The sequence below is a fragment of the Spodoptera frugiperda genome, chromosome 12 (genome assembly GCF_023101765.2).
Source record: "Spodoptera frugiperda isolate SF20-4 chromosome 12, AGI-APGP_CSIRO_Sfru_2.0, whole genome shotgun sequence".
Classification (NCBI taxonomy): Eukaryota; Metazoa; Arthropoda; class Insecta; order Lepidoptera; family Noctuidae; genus Spodoptera; species Spodoptera frugiperda.
In genome coordinates, this window is record NC_064223.1 from 1,666,244 (window position 1) to 1,683,639 (window position 17,396).

The 17,396-nt window shown below is 36.6% G+C and overlaps 1 protein-coding gene across 1 annotated transcript in view; it reads right to left on the reverse strand.

The window, feature by feature from the left end:
* Positions 1–17,396, reverse strand: part of LOC118262929 (uncharacterized) — a 41,534-nt gene that overhangs the window by 1,776 nt on the left and 22,362 nt on the right. The window contains exons 2-14 of the mRNA XM_035574616.2: positions 10,587–10,706; positions 7,227–7,360; positions 6,813–6,985; positions 4,027–4,211; positions 3,572–3,673; positions 3,046–3,206; positions 2,726–2,826; positions 2,233–2,364; positions 1,753–1,918; positions 1,521–1,600; positions 1,135–1,360; positions 602–776; positions 10–152 (exon numbers count right to left, since the gene is read on the reverse strand). Coding sequence (XP_035430509.2) covers positions 10–152; positions 602–776; positions 1,135–1,360; positions 1,521–1,600; positions 1,753–1,918; positions 2,233–2,364; positions 2,726–2,826; positions 3,046–3,206; positions 3,572–3,673; positions 4,027–4,211; positions 6,813–6,985; positions 7,227–7,360; positions 10,587–10,706 — 1,898 coding nt within the window. The remainder of the gene's footprint in view (positions 1–9; positions 153–601; positions 777–1,134; positions 1,361–1,520; positions 1,601–1,752; positions 1,919–2,232; positions 2,365–2,725; positions 2,827–3,045; positions 3,207–3,571; positions 3,674–4,026; positions 4,212–6,812; positions 6,986–7,226; positions 7,361–10,586; positions 10,707–17,396) is intronic.

Consider the following 17,396-nt stretch of genomic DNA (forward strand, 5'->3'; position numbering starts at 1 on the left):
AATACTTACCACGAAGAGTTCTCCCATATGTATAGGGTGTGTGAGATGCATGGCGACGTAGCGCAGCACTACAGGGTGCACCAAGTACGCGCAGTACGTCACGCGCGAGAACGGGTACAGTACTGGCGCAGACAGCAGCGGACGTACCCAACCTAGGGAACAAGGAGAGACGTGTGTTTCTATTTAGACATAAGTATACCTATACGTGCTTATTTTTTTCATATGTTATTTTAAGTAATTGAGGTCACCGGTGACCGAACGCTTTCAACAATTGTCAGTCAAAGACTTAAGTAAGAGCATCGTAATTAACTAACGTACGAAATGAAAAAGTAACCATCATAATGGTAATCGTCCGAATATGATTTGTTTTTCGAGGATGTAGACAAAGGTTATACCTGACTTCGTGATATTACTGAGAATTTAGGAACACCAGTAGAATGATTGACTATGACTAGTTAGTCCTTTAACCCTTTATAAGGCATAACATGAAAGTAAAACATTTGTGGTTTCTTAAAATTTGCGTTTTGTAATATTTACTGAACTTTTCGTTGAAATAAAAATGGTGGTAAAAATTGCCATTTGTAAATATGAAAAGTCTGACCTCCATGTCCAGTGGAGCAGGCGATGATGATCCACCCGATGCAGGCGGCCCACAGCGAGTGCGACAGCGCGCTGTACACGGCCGCGGACAGCACGCCCAGCTCCGTCTTGTACAGACCGAATATCAGGAACAGCAGCGTGCCCGTGCACACCGCCCAGCCTACTGACGCCCATACCTGGGGACATAACGTGGGGTTAGTTACAAACGGGGAAGGATTTAGGGTTTCAACTATTGTGGTAGGGAAAGCTACAAAAACTTTGTGTCGAAGGAAGGAAAAATTCTATCCGTTCTAATTAGTGCTAAATTACAAAAAAATTCAAAGGAGTACTTGAAATCATAGGCTTTTACTACAAGTCTAGCCTAGTAGTTATAGCTACTTAAGAAGTTCCAACAGCATGGCTATCCTAAGTATGTGGAATTTAATTATGCTTGTAACCGCATCAGATCAAGTTAGTAGTTTCTAATGGTTTTTTTGAAGAATCCCATTTATCCTCCTTATAACATTACTTCTAGAAAAGGTATATGCTACTCACTCTGCTCATCTTAATAGTCAGGTTGGTCTTGAACAGTATCCACCCAGTGAACATGCCGACGAGGTAGGGTCCGAGCCTGGTCCAGGGCTTCTCGTACACTTTGTCGAACTGAGTGAAGGGATCCTCGCTGTTGGGGATGTGGTCGTTGCTCCAGGAGACGTAACCAGTCGTGAACAGAGACGAGATGAACAGGACGCCGGTCAAAGAGGCTGAGAGCTTGAAGTGGCTGGAAGGGAGAGAGATTAGGTCAAAGTTTTTATAAGCATGGTAAATGATGATGTTTGAAAGAAATTAGTAGTTTTCTAAATGTACTAGTCCTTTCTAAAAGCCTGAAGGGATTTATAAATATTTAATGGATTTCAGATGGTATTTGTTGTGATGCTTACCTAGTGGCCAGGATGAGTAGGATAGCGCTGACTGCGTAGAACTGAGTGTCGTCCGAGAGGTACCAACTCCACAACATGCACTGAAATTAACAATATTCGCATAAGAAAGAATAGAAACGTTGACAGAACTGGAGGGCCTCCCCAAAGAAGTGTTCAAAAGACTCCCCAAAGAAAATTAGTGGTTTAAATCATCTAAGATTGTTTTTCAATGGATAGTCCACGTTGAACTCACCATCTGCTCAACCGGGAAGAGAGTGTTGATGTAGAGCAGGTTCCTCCACCAGTACTTGGGGCAGGTGTCGTAGTCGTTCGCCGGCGGCTCGAACACTGCGTTGTGCGCGAACCACTTCATCGTCACCTCCACCACGCCCAGGATGAACAGGTACGGAGCCGTCAATCTGGAGATATGGTATTATATCATGATTAGATTATAGTTTTCGAGGTATAGACGTCAGCAGACCAATCTTGTTGATTTGTCTTGTTGAGTAGCTTTTATACAATAATCTTCACTAGAAACAAGAGCTTTGTAAATTATTTGGAGTAGTTTGATGAGCTGGTGTTATACTAAATGTAGGTATTTCTCCATAATCTTCATAATAATGATCCCTCCGAACTTTAATTTTACCATTTTCAACAAGTATCGAGCTGAAAATAGTGCCTTGATATCTTTTGTTGATTGCTTATTGAAATCCGTTGAAAAGCAATCACTCACCTGGCAAATCTGTATCCAATAAGTCCGAGGAACTGCAGCGCTCCGGAGGTGATCTTCCTGTGCCCCTTCACCAGCAGGTCCAGCTTGCCCTTCGTCTTCGTGCGGAAGTACAGGAACGTCACCAACATGCCACTGGAGACAGTACAGAGAAAATTAATACATTTTTTTTTTAAACTTTGCCCCACATTAGGATTTTCTCCTGTGTCGTGGGTGCGTTTACAAACATACAAGTTCACATGCACATGACACCCAGACCCGAAACAACAATTTGTGGATCACACAAAGAGTTGCTCCGTGCGGGAATCGAACCCGCTACCCGTTGCACGGCAGCCAGTTGCCCAGCCACCGCGTCAACCGTGCAGTCATCTGTTGATCAATTGAATTCTGTGTAAGAAGTAAAAAGGTACAATTTACTGGTAGAAATTTATTACGAGGTGTAAAGACTAAGACAGAAATAAAACAAATAAGATGATGAATATTCACGATGACATACCCAAGACAGAAGAAGGTGTCGACGCTGTAGACGGCGCTGATGATGAGCTGGAACCAGAAGCTCTTCTCCAAGATAGCTCGCAGGGCAGTGTTGTCGGCGTACTGGAATACAATATTGTTTTTAACTGAATTTAAGTATCAACTGAATCGGCATTATCCTACTAGTAAATATTATAAATACGAAGATTTGTGAGGATGATATTACTCCTATACACAAAAACTCCTAAACGAATTTTGATGAAACTTGGCAATGAGATAAATTATAGTCTTGAGTAAGATATATCTATCTCTATATATAATCGTGTAATAAAGATAGTTTACCTTGAAGACAACGATGCAGGTGTGTCCGAATATAACCCAGACCATGGACAGAGACCGGAGTCCATGCACGACGGGAACGGTGTCAGCTCCCACGGACTGGTCGAAGATCTGAAGCACGTTGGCCTTCATGGAGAACGAGAGAAGCAGCTCCGACCAAATGCCTGTGGTAATGTAATAGCAACTTAGTATTGGGAACATTGCTGTTAGATTTATGATAGGCGTTAATAATGACTATGGGTAGTTAATAGTTGTAATTAGGATGAATTACTTACCTTACCTTTATATTGAGAGTATAGAAAATTAATTTTGGATATAGGAAATACCTACAAAAAGATACCGTTACTGGAAACAATGACTATAAGCTAAGGACATAGTTAAACTTTTGGTAGTTATTCTTTTAAAATAATTGCATACTAAAGGAATTAGGGAGAAATTCACATCGAAAATAAAAATACTACCTGCGGCAATGTAGTGCAAATTCCGGAATGTCCCATATTGACTAGACAAGTGCTATATTATAACTTACTGAGTTTGAGTTCGTCAGTGGAGAGGGTCTCAGCGGTGAGACGCTCCTCCGAGGTGTTGCTGTTCATTTGCAGGTTGTTGTTCACATTGTACATCGACTTGCCTGCACATACAGGAAATAAGAAATAAATTATCTATTTTTTTTTAGTTTAATTGTTAAGAGCTCCGGTCAAGCTCGAAACAAGTCAAGTATCTCCGATAATAAGAAGTCGTAAATCGCACGACTGATGTTTAAAAATTGTATGTTTCATCATCTCATGATAGCGTTTTTTCGAGTCAATATTTTTTATATTTAATTATTATTTTTCTTTGAGTGTAGATGTAAACCAGAGAAAAGATGATAAATAGAGTGGGAGAATGCCTTGAGTGTTGACAAGAAGACGTTAAGTAGAATAATATGAGAAAATACCTTGTAAATTAAGTCAGTAAGAAGGAGAAGATTATTGATTATGTTACCATTAGCGACAGTGATGTCGTCGAGTCCGTTGAGGTCCAGCTTGAGGTCGCTGCGGGCGCCGCCGTTGGCGATGTTGGCCGCCATGTTGGCAGCGCGCTGTCTGCGCCGGCGCACGTCGCGGGCTATCTTCATGTCGTATATTGTCGCTGTGATGAGCAGGATGGTCACCAGGCAGGATACGGCTCTGGAAATGTCGAAGGACAAATCTTTAACATGATAGTAAGTTAATCCTGATCGGTATCGCTGATTCAATTGTTTATGTTGTGTAAATATTTTCAGTAACACGGGGTTTGTGTTAGAAGAGTAATTATAAAAAAAAACTTCCTTAAGCGTTTCCGTAGCATCAAAAGTATCTTGTTTGTTAATCTACCCCTGTTCCATATTTTATGCCGAACTCTTCAGCCGTTTTGACGTGATTGAGTAACAACCATACACATAAACTCACAAACTTTCGCATTTATAACATTAGTAAGATACACAGTAGAACTTTATGTAACTTTTTGTACATTGACGTACGGACTTTGTGCACAAATTGTGATTGGTCGAAATCTTATAGGTACTTTGAAATCTAGTTTATTAGAATTAGAATAAAGATCTCCTGTAGAAACTCGACCAACAATTTAGTTGTCGTTACACAAAGCATAAGTTTTGTAACGTTAAATAACAAATAATTTTCCAGCAACTGTAGGTTAAATAATACTTATAACAATTTTACAATTGGTCCCGTGGGGCGCAATCATAGCGCCGTGGTTTAGAAGTATCAATAGTTGGTGTATTTACTTCAACAATCTATACAAGTAGCTGTAATAAGAAACGCCCTAGTTTCCATTGTTTGTTGGTATTTTACGCCTACAATTCACCTACTTGATTTCTTCACGGAGCAATTGGATTAGTTAGATCACGAACCAAAAATACCAATGACATAATTAGACCTCTATCGATCAATTGAAATATTTCTTCGAGAAAAACAAAAAAAAAAAAACAAGCAATCACCAATGAACCATGGTGATCTTAACTCGTAATGTTACTACAGAATTAAACAATGACAGATCAAGATCAGTCCCAAAAATTGCCCAAGTCATTATATAAGTTACGGTGGCTTACATAAAGCGCACTACATTTTTTCAAAGGTCCAACTTGCCAGGCTGCTGGTCTAGTCTAGAAGTATGACGTCACCGAGAGCCTGACACACAAACACGGTTGTAGAAAGTGGAATAAGCCGGCGTATCGCAAGCCTTAGGAAATATCTTTAATGTCAACAATTTCATAATTATGCTAAACGTGTTGTGTTTTATTGGAGTTTATCCAGTAATTGGTAGTGAAGTGAATTCGGACTTCTATTATGACTATCATTCAGTCTTTATGACTATCGTACCTAATTGAGTTGTTTTTACGAAACAATTCCTAAAACAGCTTAAATTACAAGATAATTATAATGTCGCAAAGTTTCTCGAAATACCAAATATGGATGTTTTATTTAAAATAGAATCGTATGATATAATGTTTGATATGAGTTAGCATATATTTATTTAAACATAATGCTTAAGACATAGCCAGTAAATAAAATTAGTGTTAAGAAATAAGATGTATTTACTCGTACTTACGTATAAGTAATTACATAAATAAATAAAATTGAAATATCGAGTAAATCCGAAGCAATAAATAAATAACTTTATAAATGTGTTGCAGAATGCAATGAAAACTTATATTTACGTGGAATGCTCCACTTTAATATATTATTAACCTGATTACTTACATAACTGAGTGATTTGCAGCCATATTTGAAATTACTCGTACTTTTGCGGTAGAAATACATAATATATGTGAGTACATATATATGTTACACGATAGTTATTACACAAAAATATAATAATGTTTGTTTAACTACCTCAATTGTTGTGTAAATAGTTATTAATCTTTTTAATTTCAAAAAAATTTGGTAATATCTACTACATCTTTATAACCCTTTTTTGAAGGGGGAAAATCATCCAATGACTTTTCCCGCTTTGGGTGAGGTAAGAGGCAGCGTCAGACTCTAAAACTACCCTGTTCCTACTCCAGCTTTGCGCTGGACCCCGGTAACCGCAGCTCCTCCAGGATATCTTTATAATCCTAATAAATTGATTGGCGAAAAGTGGTTTAGTTGCTAATATTTACACCTTGATCTAGTCTTTAGCTAAATAAGAGAATAGTTATGTTATCAAATAGAAGTTAAGCAATATACGTACGTAGTACAAATGCGTACGTAGAAGTTACTACTGGTTACTATAGGTTAGTACCTCGCACTCTTGCAATTTCTTTGTTAGCGCTTAATACTCAGTATGTGTAAGCGCAAATAAGTTTTTCGCAACAAGTGATAACTTGAGATGCTCAAGTTAGGATCGCTTCCTACTTAGTCCGCTGTTGTAATTGTGGTTACTAAACTTGTTATACATGTTCACTGGAATATGTTCATTCATATTTATGAAAACTGAATTTAGATGTGATGATGTAATAGTATCATGAATTAGTAGTTATTATGCTCAGATGTTTATAGGGAAGGAATATGTTTTTAAGATTTCTATGGTGATGAGCGATCGGTTGTGGCACCTTTGCTTTCAATCTAGCTTCACTGACGGTCAGACTGACAACAAATTATTATTTATTTCTTCGTTTGTTGATATTTCAAAAGCCTAGTTATGGTTTAATTGGAATAAATGATTTGACATGACTTTGACTTTAACTTTGAATCTTAGTCAAAATATATTTTTTATTTCACGAATAATTGTTGACTATAAATACTTACAGCAACACCCTGAAGGTAGGGTCTCCGAGGTAGGTGTATCCTCCATGCTGAGGCGATCTGACGGCTACAACACTGTGACGCAGCAGGGGTGCGCGTGCGCCGGCCACCATCGCGGAGACAGCGTCGCGGGAGCATGAGCGGGGGAGGCACATACCCAGGTGGAGAGTACGGCGCTGGGGAGGTAGCAATATTGTTAGTTAACGTTTCAATTATAAATAGACGCGAACTTTATGTCATCGGATTTTAACATGACTGAAAGCAATTATTGGAAGTTGGTATTTAATTTGTATTGTATTTAGTATATGTGTCTTTGCTTACACTTTCAGAGAATGAACAGTATACAACTGTTAGTTAACAAACTGAATTAATGTTAATGTAATGAGCTTTTAAATTGTTATAGTATCTAAAACTTACAGTCTTGACGACCTCAGTGAAGTTGGTGGTGACGCTGACTTTGGCGATGTAGAAGGCTGTCTCGAAGGGAGGCCCGAAGCCCACCATGGACAGGTCCTGGCGCCAGTCGTTGAAGATCTGAGAGCGAATCGTTTCTGGAAACACAAAGACAAAACTATCAATACCTCGATAAATGTATGCTATAACTTTTAATTGCTTAAAATTGCAAAAATACAAATAACGCAACAATTAATGTTTTACGCAAATTCATTTCGAAAATAAGCCATAAAATCAGTATTCATAAAATATCTAGACTGTACAAATAGCCTTAAAAGTTAATTCGAAAAATTATTTTGTAACCCTCGCTACGCATACGCATCGCAGTACAAAAGACATCAACGCGCGATATTGCATCGCGTTACAATAAAATTAGCTGTTTTGTTTGACCGACTGTTGGATACCTGAAGTATTGCAATAGTTTCCGAACGGTCACTAGTATTGCATAATTAACTGTTTTAAATGTTATTTTAGCAGGAAATAGAATTGTAAAAGTTATTATTGTGCAACACGTACTTAGGCACAGAACGCTTAACTTTCAGATTTATGTTTTGTTTTCGTGGCTTCCTGAACATATAATATGTTAACCAAATATCATAATAGTGACTGTAAATAACAATTTGTTTGAATTTTTAATGTACATTGACGTTTAACTTTTACAATGGATTGACGATAACCGTAGTAATTTTCATTGCATAAAATGAAATAAGTACCAAGGCAAACAATCACAAAAATAAAAGCAAACAGACTTGATACATCGTATTTTTGGAAGTTTCTCGAGTGGTGCGCCGGCGCAAGGCCGCGGGTGTTTGTAGAAAGTGACGTAAGTCAACATCCCTTGACCCAGTGCAATGCGCCTGCGCCGGTTACCGCGCAAACATTGTTGACGCTCCCCAAGAGCCTTCAGTTTCATAATTGTTTTGTTCATGTAACCATTTAGTCGAGACATGTTTAGTATTTACTTCCTAATTCTTTCCTTTCTAGAGAGGAAGTGTCAAATAATGCCTTTGTGTGGAGTGATTCAGATTTTCTCTTATGTATTATATTTAGCTGTTGCCCGCGCCTACGTCCACGTAGAATAATGACTTCTCACAAAATTAGGGTTTTTTCTAAAATAAAAGTAGCCTAAGTTACTCCTTAGTACACCAGTTACCTATCAATAAAAGTCCTATCAAAATTTAATCTTTGGATTTAAGATTAAGCCCCCTGTAATGTACATATATGTATTACACTAAAGTAACTTGTAATGTTACTTCCAAAGAAACCTGTACCACTAATCAATAACAATTTCTACCATTAATCGATTGTGTAAGTTAGTCTATTATCGATAGTATTCGATACCAGCATATCGATTAGAGTTGTACACTGGAGTGTCGCCATACTGCGTGGAACCACTCCGAGAGGGTGTTTCCGTTTTCATCCCAAGTTTTCATCCCACGAATATTTTATTCCGTTTTCTACCCAAATCTTAATCCGTGTTCTACCCACAATCATAATAATAGTTGTTTTTTCCGTATTCTACCTAAAATATATTCCGGTTTCTACCCACTGCAGTTTAATTGTTTTTTTGTACAGACAGAAAAATAATCTTAAACTATTTTTCTTCATCAAATTATAAGTATAAAAAATACTTATAATTTGATGAAGAAAATAAAAGAACAAGTCAAATCTGCCGATGGTCGCCCTATTCAACAGATCTACGAAAATGAAGTTTTATTAATAAAAGAACAAGGGTTAGATTTAGTAGAAGAAATCCCAAAGTTCTCAAGTGTGAAAACAGCATTTTTCGATGCCCGAAACAGAAGTCAAAATGTTTCTAAATTAGTATTTAAGAACAAAAGGGAAGTAGAAATACCGAACACCTTCAAAGATTTTTTACTGTTTGATTACGAAGATAGCAATAATAGAATAATTGCGTTCGCTACACATGAAGCTAGAGATCGAATGAGTAAACTTGCAATGTTTTTTGGAGACGGAACATTTAAATGTTGCATACGACCATTTATGCAGCTATATGTCATTCATGGTGACATGGGCAGCACAGATTGTAGGATGTAGGATGAATAATACTGTTTACAATCTGTGATTTTTTTAAAATGTAGAATTGATAATAGTACGAATCTGTGATTTTCTAGATATCAATATTCTAAAGACTTAGTTGTGTTAATTATGAATAAAGATTTTTCTAACAAAGTTTGTTTGTCTGCTAACGTTACTTACATAAGTACATAAGTTACTAAACAGTTATGTACTATGCCGTGGGTTGAAAACGGAGTCCATTTTTGTTGCGGGTTGAAAGCGGAATAATTATTATTATTTTTAACTCCTGGGATGAAAACGTGGGATGAAAACGGAAACACCCCTCCGATACTTACATATTGCAATCTGCATAGGTTGCGTTGACGAAATTAATTGCTATGCGTTTACTGTCGTGTTCTCGTGTTTCTTGCTAAATTATACTGTTTTAGTATTTGTAATTAATGGTACAATGTTACTTACGTTAATGATCTTTTGATATATGATGTAGATTTTTTTTATTTGGTCATATTTTTGCTCGTGCCGTTATAATTGTATAATTTATTTGACGATATCGACACTAAAACAGTAATTGCAGTTTACTATGTTATTTGTATTGGTGCACATATTAAGTTTGCATAGATATGTTACATAGTTAGCTAAACCAACTAACTTAGTTGAATGGTTATACCAAGCTCTTACAGAGGACAGATCAATGGCTTTTTAAAAGGCATGAGATAGAATACCAATTTCTTTTTTTGGCAGTAGTTTCTCAGTTCGCTTAGCAGCTTTTACTTAAACTCGCAATCAATTCCGCAACCATAAAGATATGAGCCTTTATAGCCTCTAACTTATCTCGTTATATCGCCTCGCGTGTTAATCGCATGCGCGTACGCATTTCCGTGCCGATCGACACGCACGTTACACACAATAAGTTGCAAGATTGTGTCGAATTGAAGTTTTCGAGTAGCCAGCTAACCTATGAATATGAAAACTGTTGCAAGAACGAATAGTTAGAGCTAATATAGGCATAATGTTCACACACAGCGGATTTGATTACACTACTAAATTGAAAAATGACGATTTTCAATAACCGTTTATTGAATGATTATTGGAAATGGTGGTTGTTTAATATTTAAAGTACAATTACTAAATTTTTTAGCAATAGTTTTAATGCTTACTATTAAAGCTTAACACCAGACGCGTCACAAGTACGTTGGAGACCATGTTGGAAATAGTTTCAGTGAGGCGTCATTTTCGGTGTTTGTTGCAAAAATTAAATTATAGAAAAAAGAAAAGTCAACTTACTGTTGCGTTGTCTGATGGGTGTGTGCTGGTCGTTGAGGATGTCGCACAGTTCTGCTGACCCCGTCCAGTAGTTGTTGCCCCAGTAGAACATCGACGTGTAGCGACCGCTCGCGTCCTCCACTGCAAAGAAAAACAAATTACTATAAAACTGTATAAAAAAATATCAAAATGTAAAAAACTTATAATTAATTCCCGCTAAAATAAAACAAAAATCATAAACATTTTTTTTTTAATTATACAGCAAATGTCACTCAAATCTAAGTGGCCAGTGTCATTGCAGATTCACCATGAAGGTTTTATTTAAAATATTAATTATATTGTTCGTATCTGTCCTCCTATAAACCACGTTCTTAATTTAAATCATAGCTTCTCTTTGCTTGTAATTTGTCATATCAAGGAAAATACGGAAAAATATCAATCAGATAATTTTAATGTGAAGTATGAATATATTGTAAGGTGCTGTGAGAGATAAATGTGTTGTGCCAACTTTTATGGAAGGTTTGCCTTGGTCTTGGGCGCAAGACCTTTTGGTTAATGGCAACATTGGCGACACTTATCAAAATATTACTTCCTACTTGTTTCAGATAAGATATCAATAAATTTCATGTAGGAAATATTTCGTAGTAGTTTACAAAATTAAAATGAATGTATGACATATACACTTTTCGATAAATAATAAATATTCTATATTATTTTTTGTTGTTAGGCTTTTAGGGAACAGAGTAAAGTTCCCTAAGAAAAGGAGGATCCTCCGACCAGGCGAGGTGATCGTGCCTGGCGGGCTTTCTGCCTAACAGTTGTTCGTTGGGATTTTCTATCGATGTTTATTCGATGTAAACTTCATATGTCCAATGCAGGATATTTGTGACATCATCCATTGATTTGCTCGTCGATAGTATATGTGTGACTTCTGTCATCTGTCACTTGTCCGGTATCGCCACAGGCTTATTTATCTAAGAGCATAATTAAAAAGATGCTAAAACTGCATCTCTTATATAACATGACGTAAGCGTTGAAGGGCTGTAAGATATAATGTTTGTAATTGGTTGAATAAACTTGTAATTCGGTTGGCCTCTAGTTTGCAGCTGTGAGCTTTCAATATTGTGCCGCGGGTAAGCGGAGACCTTAGACTCCTTGGCCTTGGAGTCAGGTGTAAAAGGACCGGCGGTCGAACCTTTAGGACTAATGAAATACATTAATGCCCTGCAACTAAGTTAAGTAGGACGTTGATTTGTTACTTGACTGATTTTTCGTTCTAGTTATTGTTTGTTAGTATAATAGTTGATTATTTATTTAATTTACACTACAATATTTTTTCAAGTGTTGCTTCACACTACGACTGTCTCCTGTGTCGTGGGTTTACAAACATACAATTTCACACCTAGAAACCCAAAAAAATAAACTTGTGGATTGTCACCCAAACAATATTTCGCGTGGGAATCCAACCTACGACGCTGCTTCAAATGGGCAGTCAATTAATTATATGCTTTACAGAAAACTTTTATTTAGGAAATGAACGTTAATAAATAGAAGTAGTCACACTAAACAACATGTAGTGTTAATCGAATAGTGATCGAGATCGATGTCAAGGTGACTCGATAGTGTCGTGTCAGCGACCCCACGCGTTCATTCTGATTGCATTGCGCGCGCGCTTGTAAATGTAAAGCCTATTATCTAAACTATGTGTTTAGGTACTGACAATAGGGTCTTATTAAATTGCAAATAGGTTTTTTGTTTGTTTAAGTATATTGTCTTATTTCTCTTATCTTACTCTAGAGATGAAAATGAGGATCATGAAGAATCATTCGAAATTTAGCTACGCCTTATTAAAAACCTTCTTTTGATATGATATGAATTGATTAGATTAGATTAGATTGAATATTCCATTTTTGGAAATGGCTTCCAATTTATTGTCTAAGGTTATTGTCTACTGTTTCAAACAATCTGAGGTAATCATTTATCAATAAAAATACAGTAAAATATCAAGCAGTGACGGATGTTGAGTATTGTTCATTTTATTTGTCTTTAGTTAATTATGATAATTACCCAGTGTCTGAAACAAGGTAAACAGTTCTGTCTTAATTAATTTATGTCCAATTAATTTCAATGCCAACACTGAACTGAAATTACTCTAAATACATTTTAAGAATAATAATAATTTATATCTACTTAATAAACCGCACGGGAACAGCTGATGTGTTTATAAGTGACCAAAATAAATAATAATTTTGGCCTGGTCTGTGAGACTTCTTCCTCAGTAGAGGTGTTTCTGATCACAGTCAGTCCGTACCAAGTGTAATTAATAATTATAATATCATCAGGTATACAGGTCACTGGATAAGACAAGGTAAGTAGTATTCGAGTAATTTATATAAATATCAATTATATGTGACACCAATCTACTGGCAGCCTTGTGTTGTGTGATCATATCTAATGTTACTCGTATGTAATGTGTGTACTATTTGCAAATGTCACGTAATTAACTCATATGTATACAATCTTTACATATAATTAACGTTTTATAAAACAAAGATTCATGAGTCGTTTATCTGTCTGTTTTTGATAATCTCAAAACTGTTAAACTGATTTTTTACGGGGTACATAACTATAATGCAACATTATAATATGAACTTTGCTTTACGTTTAGCCAGACCACATCTTACTCAACAAATAGAACGCCCCAGATACTTAAGTTACCTAGAAGTGCCATCAGCAGTAAGCACGAACATTTCCCCATTTCCTTTTTCCCGTTCGGCCGCATACCTTCTAACCACATCTTGCATCTCACGCACTTAGCAATCTGCGTGCGCGCACCATTTCCCAACACGCCGGCAATTTGTCAGTGATTGCTGCTTGCTATGCCGGCCGCGATGGGTCGACAGTGCTGACCTCTGCTCTGTTGTAACTGACAGCTGCATCACGTTTCCCCACAGTTCGCTGCAGTTGACACTTTGAATGTGTTGTTGTGACATGCCACATCTAGATGTTTCATGTCGTTGTGCATCGTTATTTTGATTTGAAATTTCAGTAATAGCATAGAATCTAGGATTGAGACTGTCGTTTTGTTAGAGTCACCCGTTTGACATTAGGGACTTAAAAAACTGAGTACAGGTGATATAAATTCACCAAACTGAGTTGTGAAGTTTTCATAAGCTTTTTGAAATTTACATTATGGTCATATTGATTAAGAAGCTGTACCTACAACATCGTGTCCAGCTTCTAACTTTACCTTAGAGTTACGCTGTATCATATGTGCATCTGTTTAAGTCTAGTATTAAAGGCTTTTAACTTTAAAAGTTTAAAAAGCCATAAATATGTGCCAAATTATCATCTGTCAGTAATTAAGAGGTTTCTAATCAGAACGAGTGGAGGTGTGGCAACACTGTCGTACGGTCAAGTTGCGCGCGCGCCGATTAGCTGATGCGCTGACGCAACGTGACGTGACTACGTTACACGTCATCGGAAATTATTTAATTTTCGAATAGCGTTGTTTTGATTGTACTACCTGACGTTGGTCATGTAGTTCTAATTTGTATATGGTACACTTATGATTGTTGTTGCTAATTGTACTCCCACCTTGTGTGGTGTGATATTGGTTTTGTGCGCGACTGTACGTACATCTATTTCATTGGATGTCTATTTTGATATGTGTAATTTAAATATATTAACTGAATGAAAGTTAGGAGACTATTTAACAGAGCACGTGGTTGTTTTAAACTGCAATCTTTAACTCGCTTGCTAGGAGAGGAGATCATGGTATAAGTACCTCTTCAGGAGAGGAGGCCCATAGTACAGTGTTTAGGGGTGCTGTTAGTGATGATGATAATGAAAGTTAAATACTTACAGACTTCAATGATTTATTATTTCTCAGTGCTGAGTTTACATACAAACATGTACTTTATTTACTTTTAAACTTTTCTCTTGTGAGTGATAAAAGAGAAACGTCATGAAATATTTTTGTGAGAAACTCAAATAATGTGAAAGCTTTTGTTTTGTTTGATTTTGTTTTACAAACAAAACTGGTCGACGTCGCCGCGTCTGAGCACGCTGCTCATGATGAAGAGTCCCTCTGTGTCTCAAAAATAGTAGAGCTTTTCTCAATATTTGTATATTGTCTCGTTGGCTGAGTGGTAGTGAGCGCGATTGCCATGCAATGGGTCTCGAGTTTGATTCCCGTGTCGGACAAAGTATTACTGGGCTTTTTTCGGTTTTTCGAAAAAAAAACCATAAATTTTAGCTAAATTGCCAACTACTACCCAACCAACAAAAGTTAGTTTTATAGAAGGCCATAGAACGTTTTGTAAAAACTAAACGGTGGTCAAATAAAAGGCCAAAGAAGGTGCATCTACAAAGAAAGTGGCGCAATTATATCTCCATTCAGTGTTAAAGTAGAACTATAAGGGTATCAGGCATGACAATTTTGGCCCATTGCAGTTGATGTTACAGTAATGCAATCTCTATTTGGTGATATATAAGCCACCGCAGCACTACTAAAGTGTTTTTGGGTACTGTAAAAGAGTTCATGATTCCATTACATCACTAAAATTCATCATTCATTCATTTTACATTCGTTCACGTCGCTGCAGTGTCTCAGTGTTTTAGAAGAGAAATAAAAAAATAAGAAAAGTGACGGGGTATCGTGGTGACTAAGATATTATTTTGTACTTAATCGAATTATTCGTCTCTTACGAGGAAAATGTTGTGCGACTGTAATTTTACTGATAAACTATGTATGGATTTACGACATATTTGAATGCCCCCTTCGAATTAATGAGCTTTTACTAAAATAATTTCTTATTTTAAGTTATAAACATAGTTCCAGCTTCCTTAACTCTACTATAGTACTCATTATGATAGATTACATCCACCATTACATGAAATTAGGGTTCCTTTTGAGCTTGTTTGTTATTTTTGTTTTATTTTTTGTCCTTATTCCATAAATATGATGAATACTTTTGTTAATGAATAAATGTTATGGTTTATAAATCTGTGTAGGTACTACGTATGACGTCAGAGAAGTATAACTACATACATACATATCGTCACACCTTTAATCCCCGAAGGGGTAGGTAGAGGTGCACATTATGGCACGTAATGCCACTGTGTACACCCACATTTCATAATTATTTATATTGTAAGTCCCATGTAATAGGTGGTGAGCCTATTGCCATATACCGGGCACATTTCCAGACTCCGTGCTACTACTGAGAAATTTTCGAAAAACCGAAAAAGGCTCGGGAATCGAACCAGAGACCCCTTGCCCCTTGCAACCACTCGACCAACGAGGCAGACTTTTTATTGCTTCGTGTGAAATATTATAATTAATAGCCCAATGCTTCAAACCATCTCGTAGTTGCTGGTTTTTTCTTCAGTTGAATCAATCAAACAATCTGAAAAACTGTCACACCTGGAATCGCTGTCCACAAATGAATTATTCTCCATTTCATCACTGACGTGAACTGTATTTTGTACGGAACCATTTTCTATAAATGGGTCTTCAAAAAGAATTATTCAAATGTCAATATTGTTGTAGAAGAGCGATAGAAGTGCTTTTACAAAACGGAATTATCATTTAAAAGCATTGCTAGCCTACCTTTATACACAATAATAATGTTTTAAAACACATAAGATCTCCGTTATAGTACTGTTGTGTAATAGAGGAACTATAATAGTTATAAAAAAACAATCTGCTTCTAAAAAGTGTATTTGTGATATAAGTTTATCACTACAGCTATAATGGGCATTAACAACCTTTTATAAGACAATTAAGCTATATAAATATAATTTGAAACTCAGCTGTATCACCAAATCACTCCAATGTAGACTTTTTGTGCCCACTATATTACTGTGTACTGTAACGATGATCTTAAAACCCTCAATATCGTAATATCGTCCTATTCCTGAGTTGTCATCTCTACTTTAACAAACGACACATAGGAGTTCGTTTCGAACCTTTATTGCGCAAATTAGACGCATTAGGGTGACAGTTAAAACTGTTATGAAGTTCAATCGTTGTACGGAGTCACAATGGAGGTTGCTATAACGCCTGACTATAACAGCTATATAAAGTCGTGAAGTAAACCTTTACATCAACTATTAATAGGTCGTTTTTGCTATATAAACTTATAGAGCCAAACTGTGTTGTCAAACGCTTTTACACAACAATCAGTCACCACCAAAACCTTTATACATCATTTACCCAGCTTTTTTGAGATATAAGGTTTGGTTATAGGGCAAAATTGTTAGTTGGGTATTTATCTTCTGCAGTCAATCATAAAAGAAAACCAAAATATATTTATATTAAATTTAAAAACCTTCTGATTTACATAAGACCATTACAATTAGCAATAACCACTTCATAGAGTAAAAGTGAATAATAATAATAATGGCGGTACAAAACAGGTGCTAATAAGTTTCACTGCGCCATAAGTTGCGCGTGCGCTTGTTAGCGGGACCCCAGCGTGCGCAGGCGCAAGATACAAGTTACAAGCGATCCGCGGGGGACTGGGGTCAAGGTGAGAGGTCAGATTTGTAGGAAGAAAGTTGTTGTATCTATTATGTGTTGAGTGAAAAGAAACTCTATCTTAATAGTACTAAAGTGATGAATGCTGTACTAACGGTAAAGGAAATAAACTAAACATAGATCTGTCCCGCTAATATCACTATGACGATATTATGAACGTACTATGTTCTTTATTTGCTGTCCGTACTCTCAGTACGAGTTTGCTTAATGTTTAAAGTAATCGAAACGAGAACGCATTCGGCGCTTTGATTGGCCGGTACGAATGAACCAACCAATCAGAGCGCCGA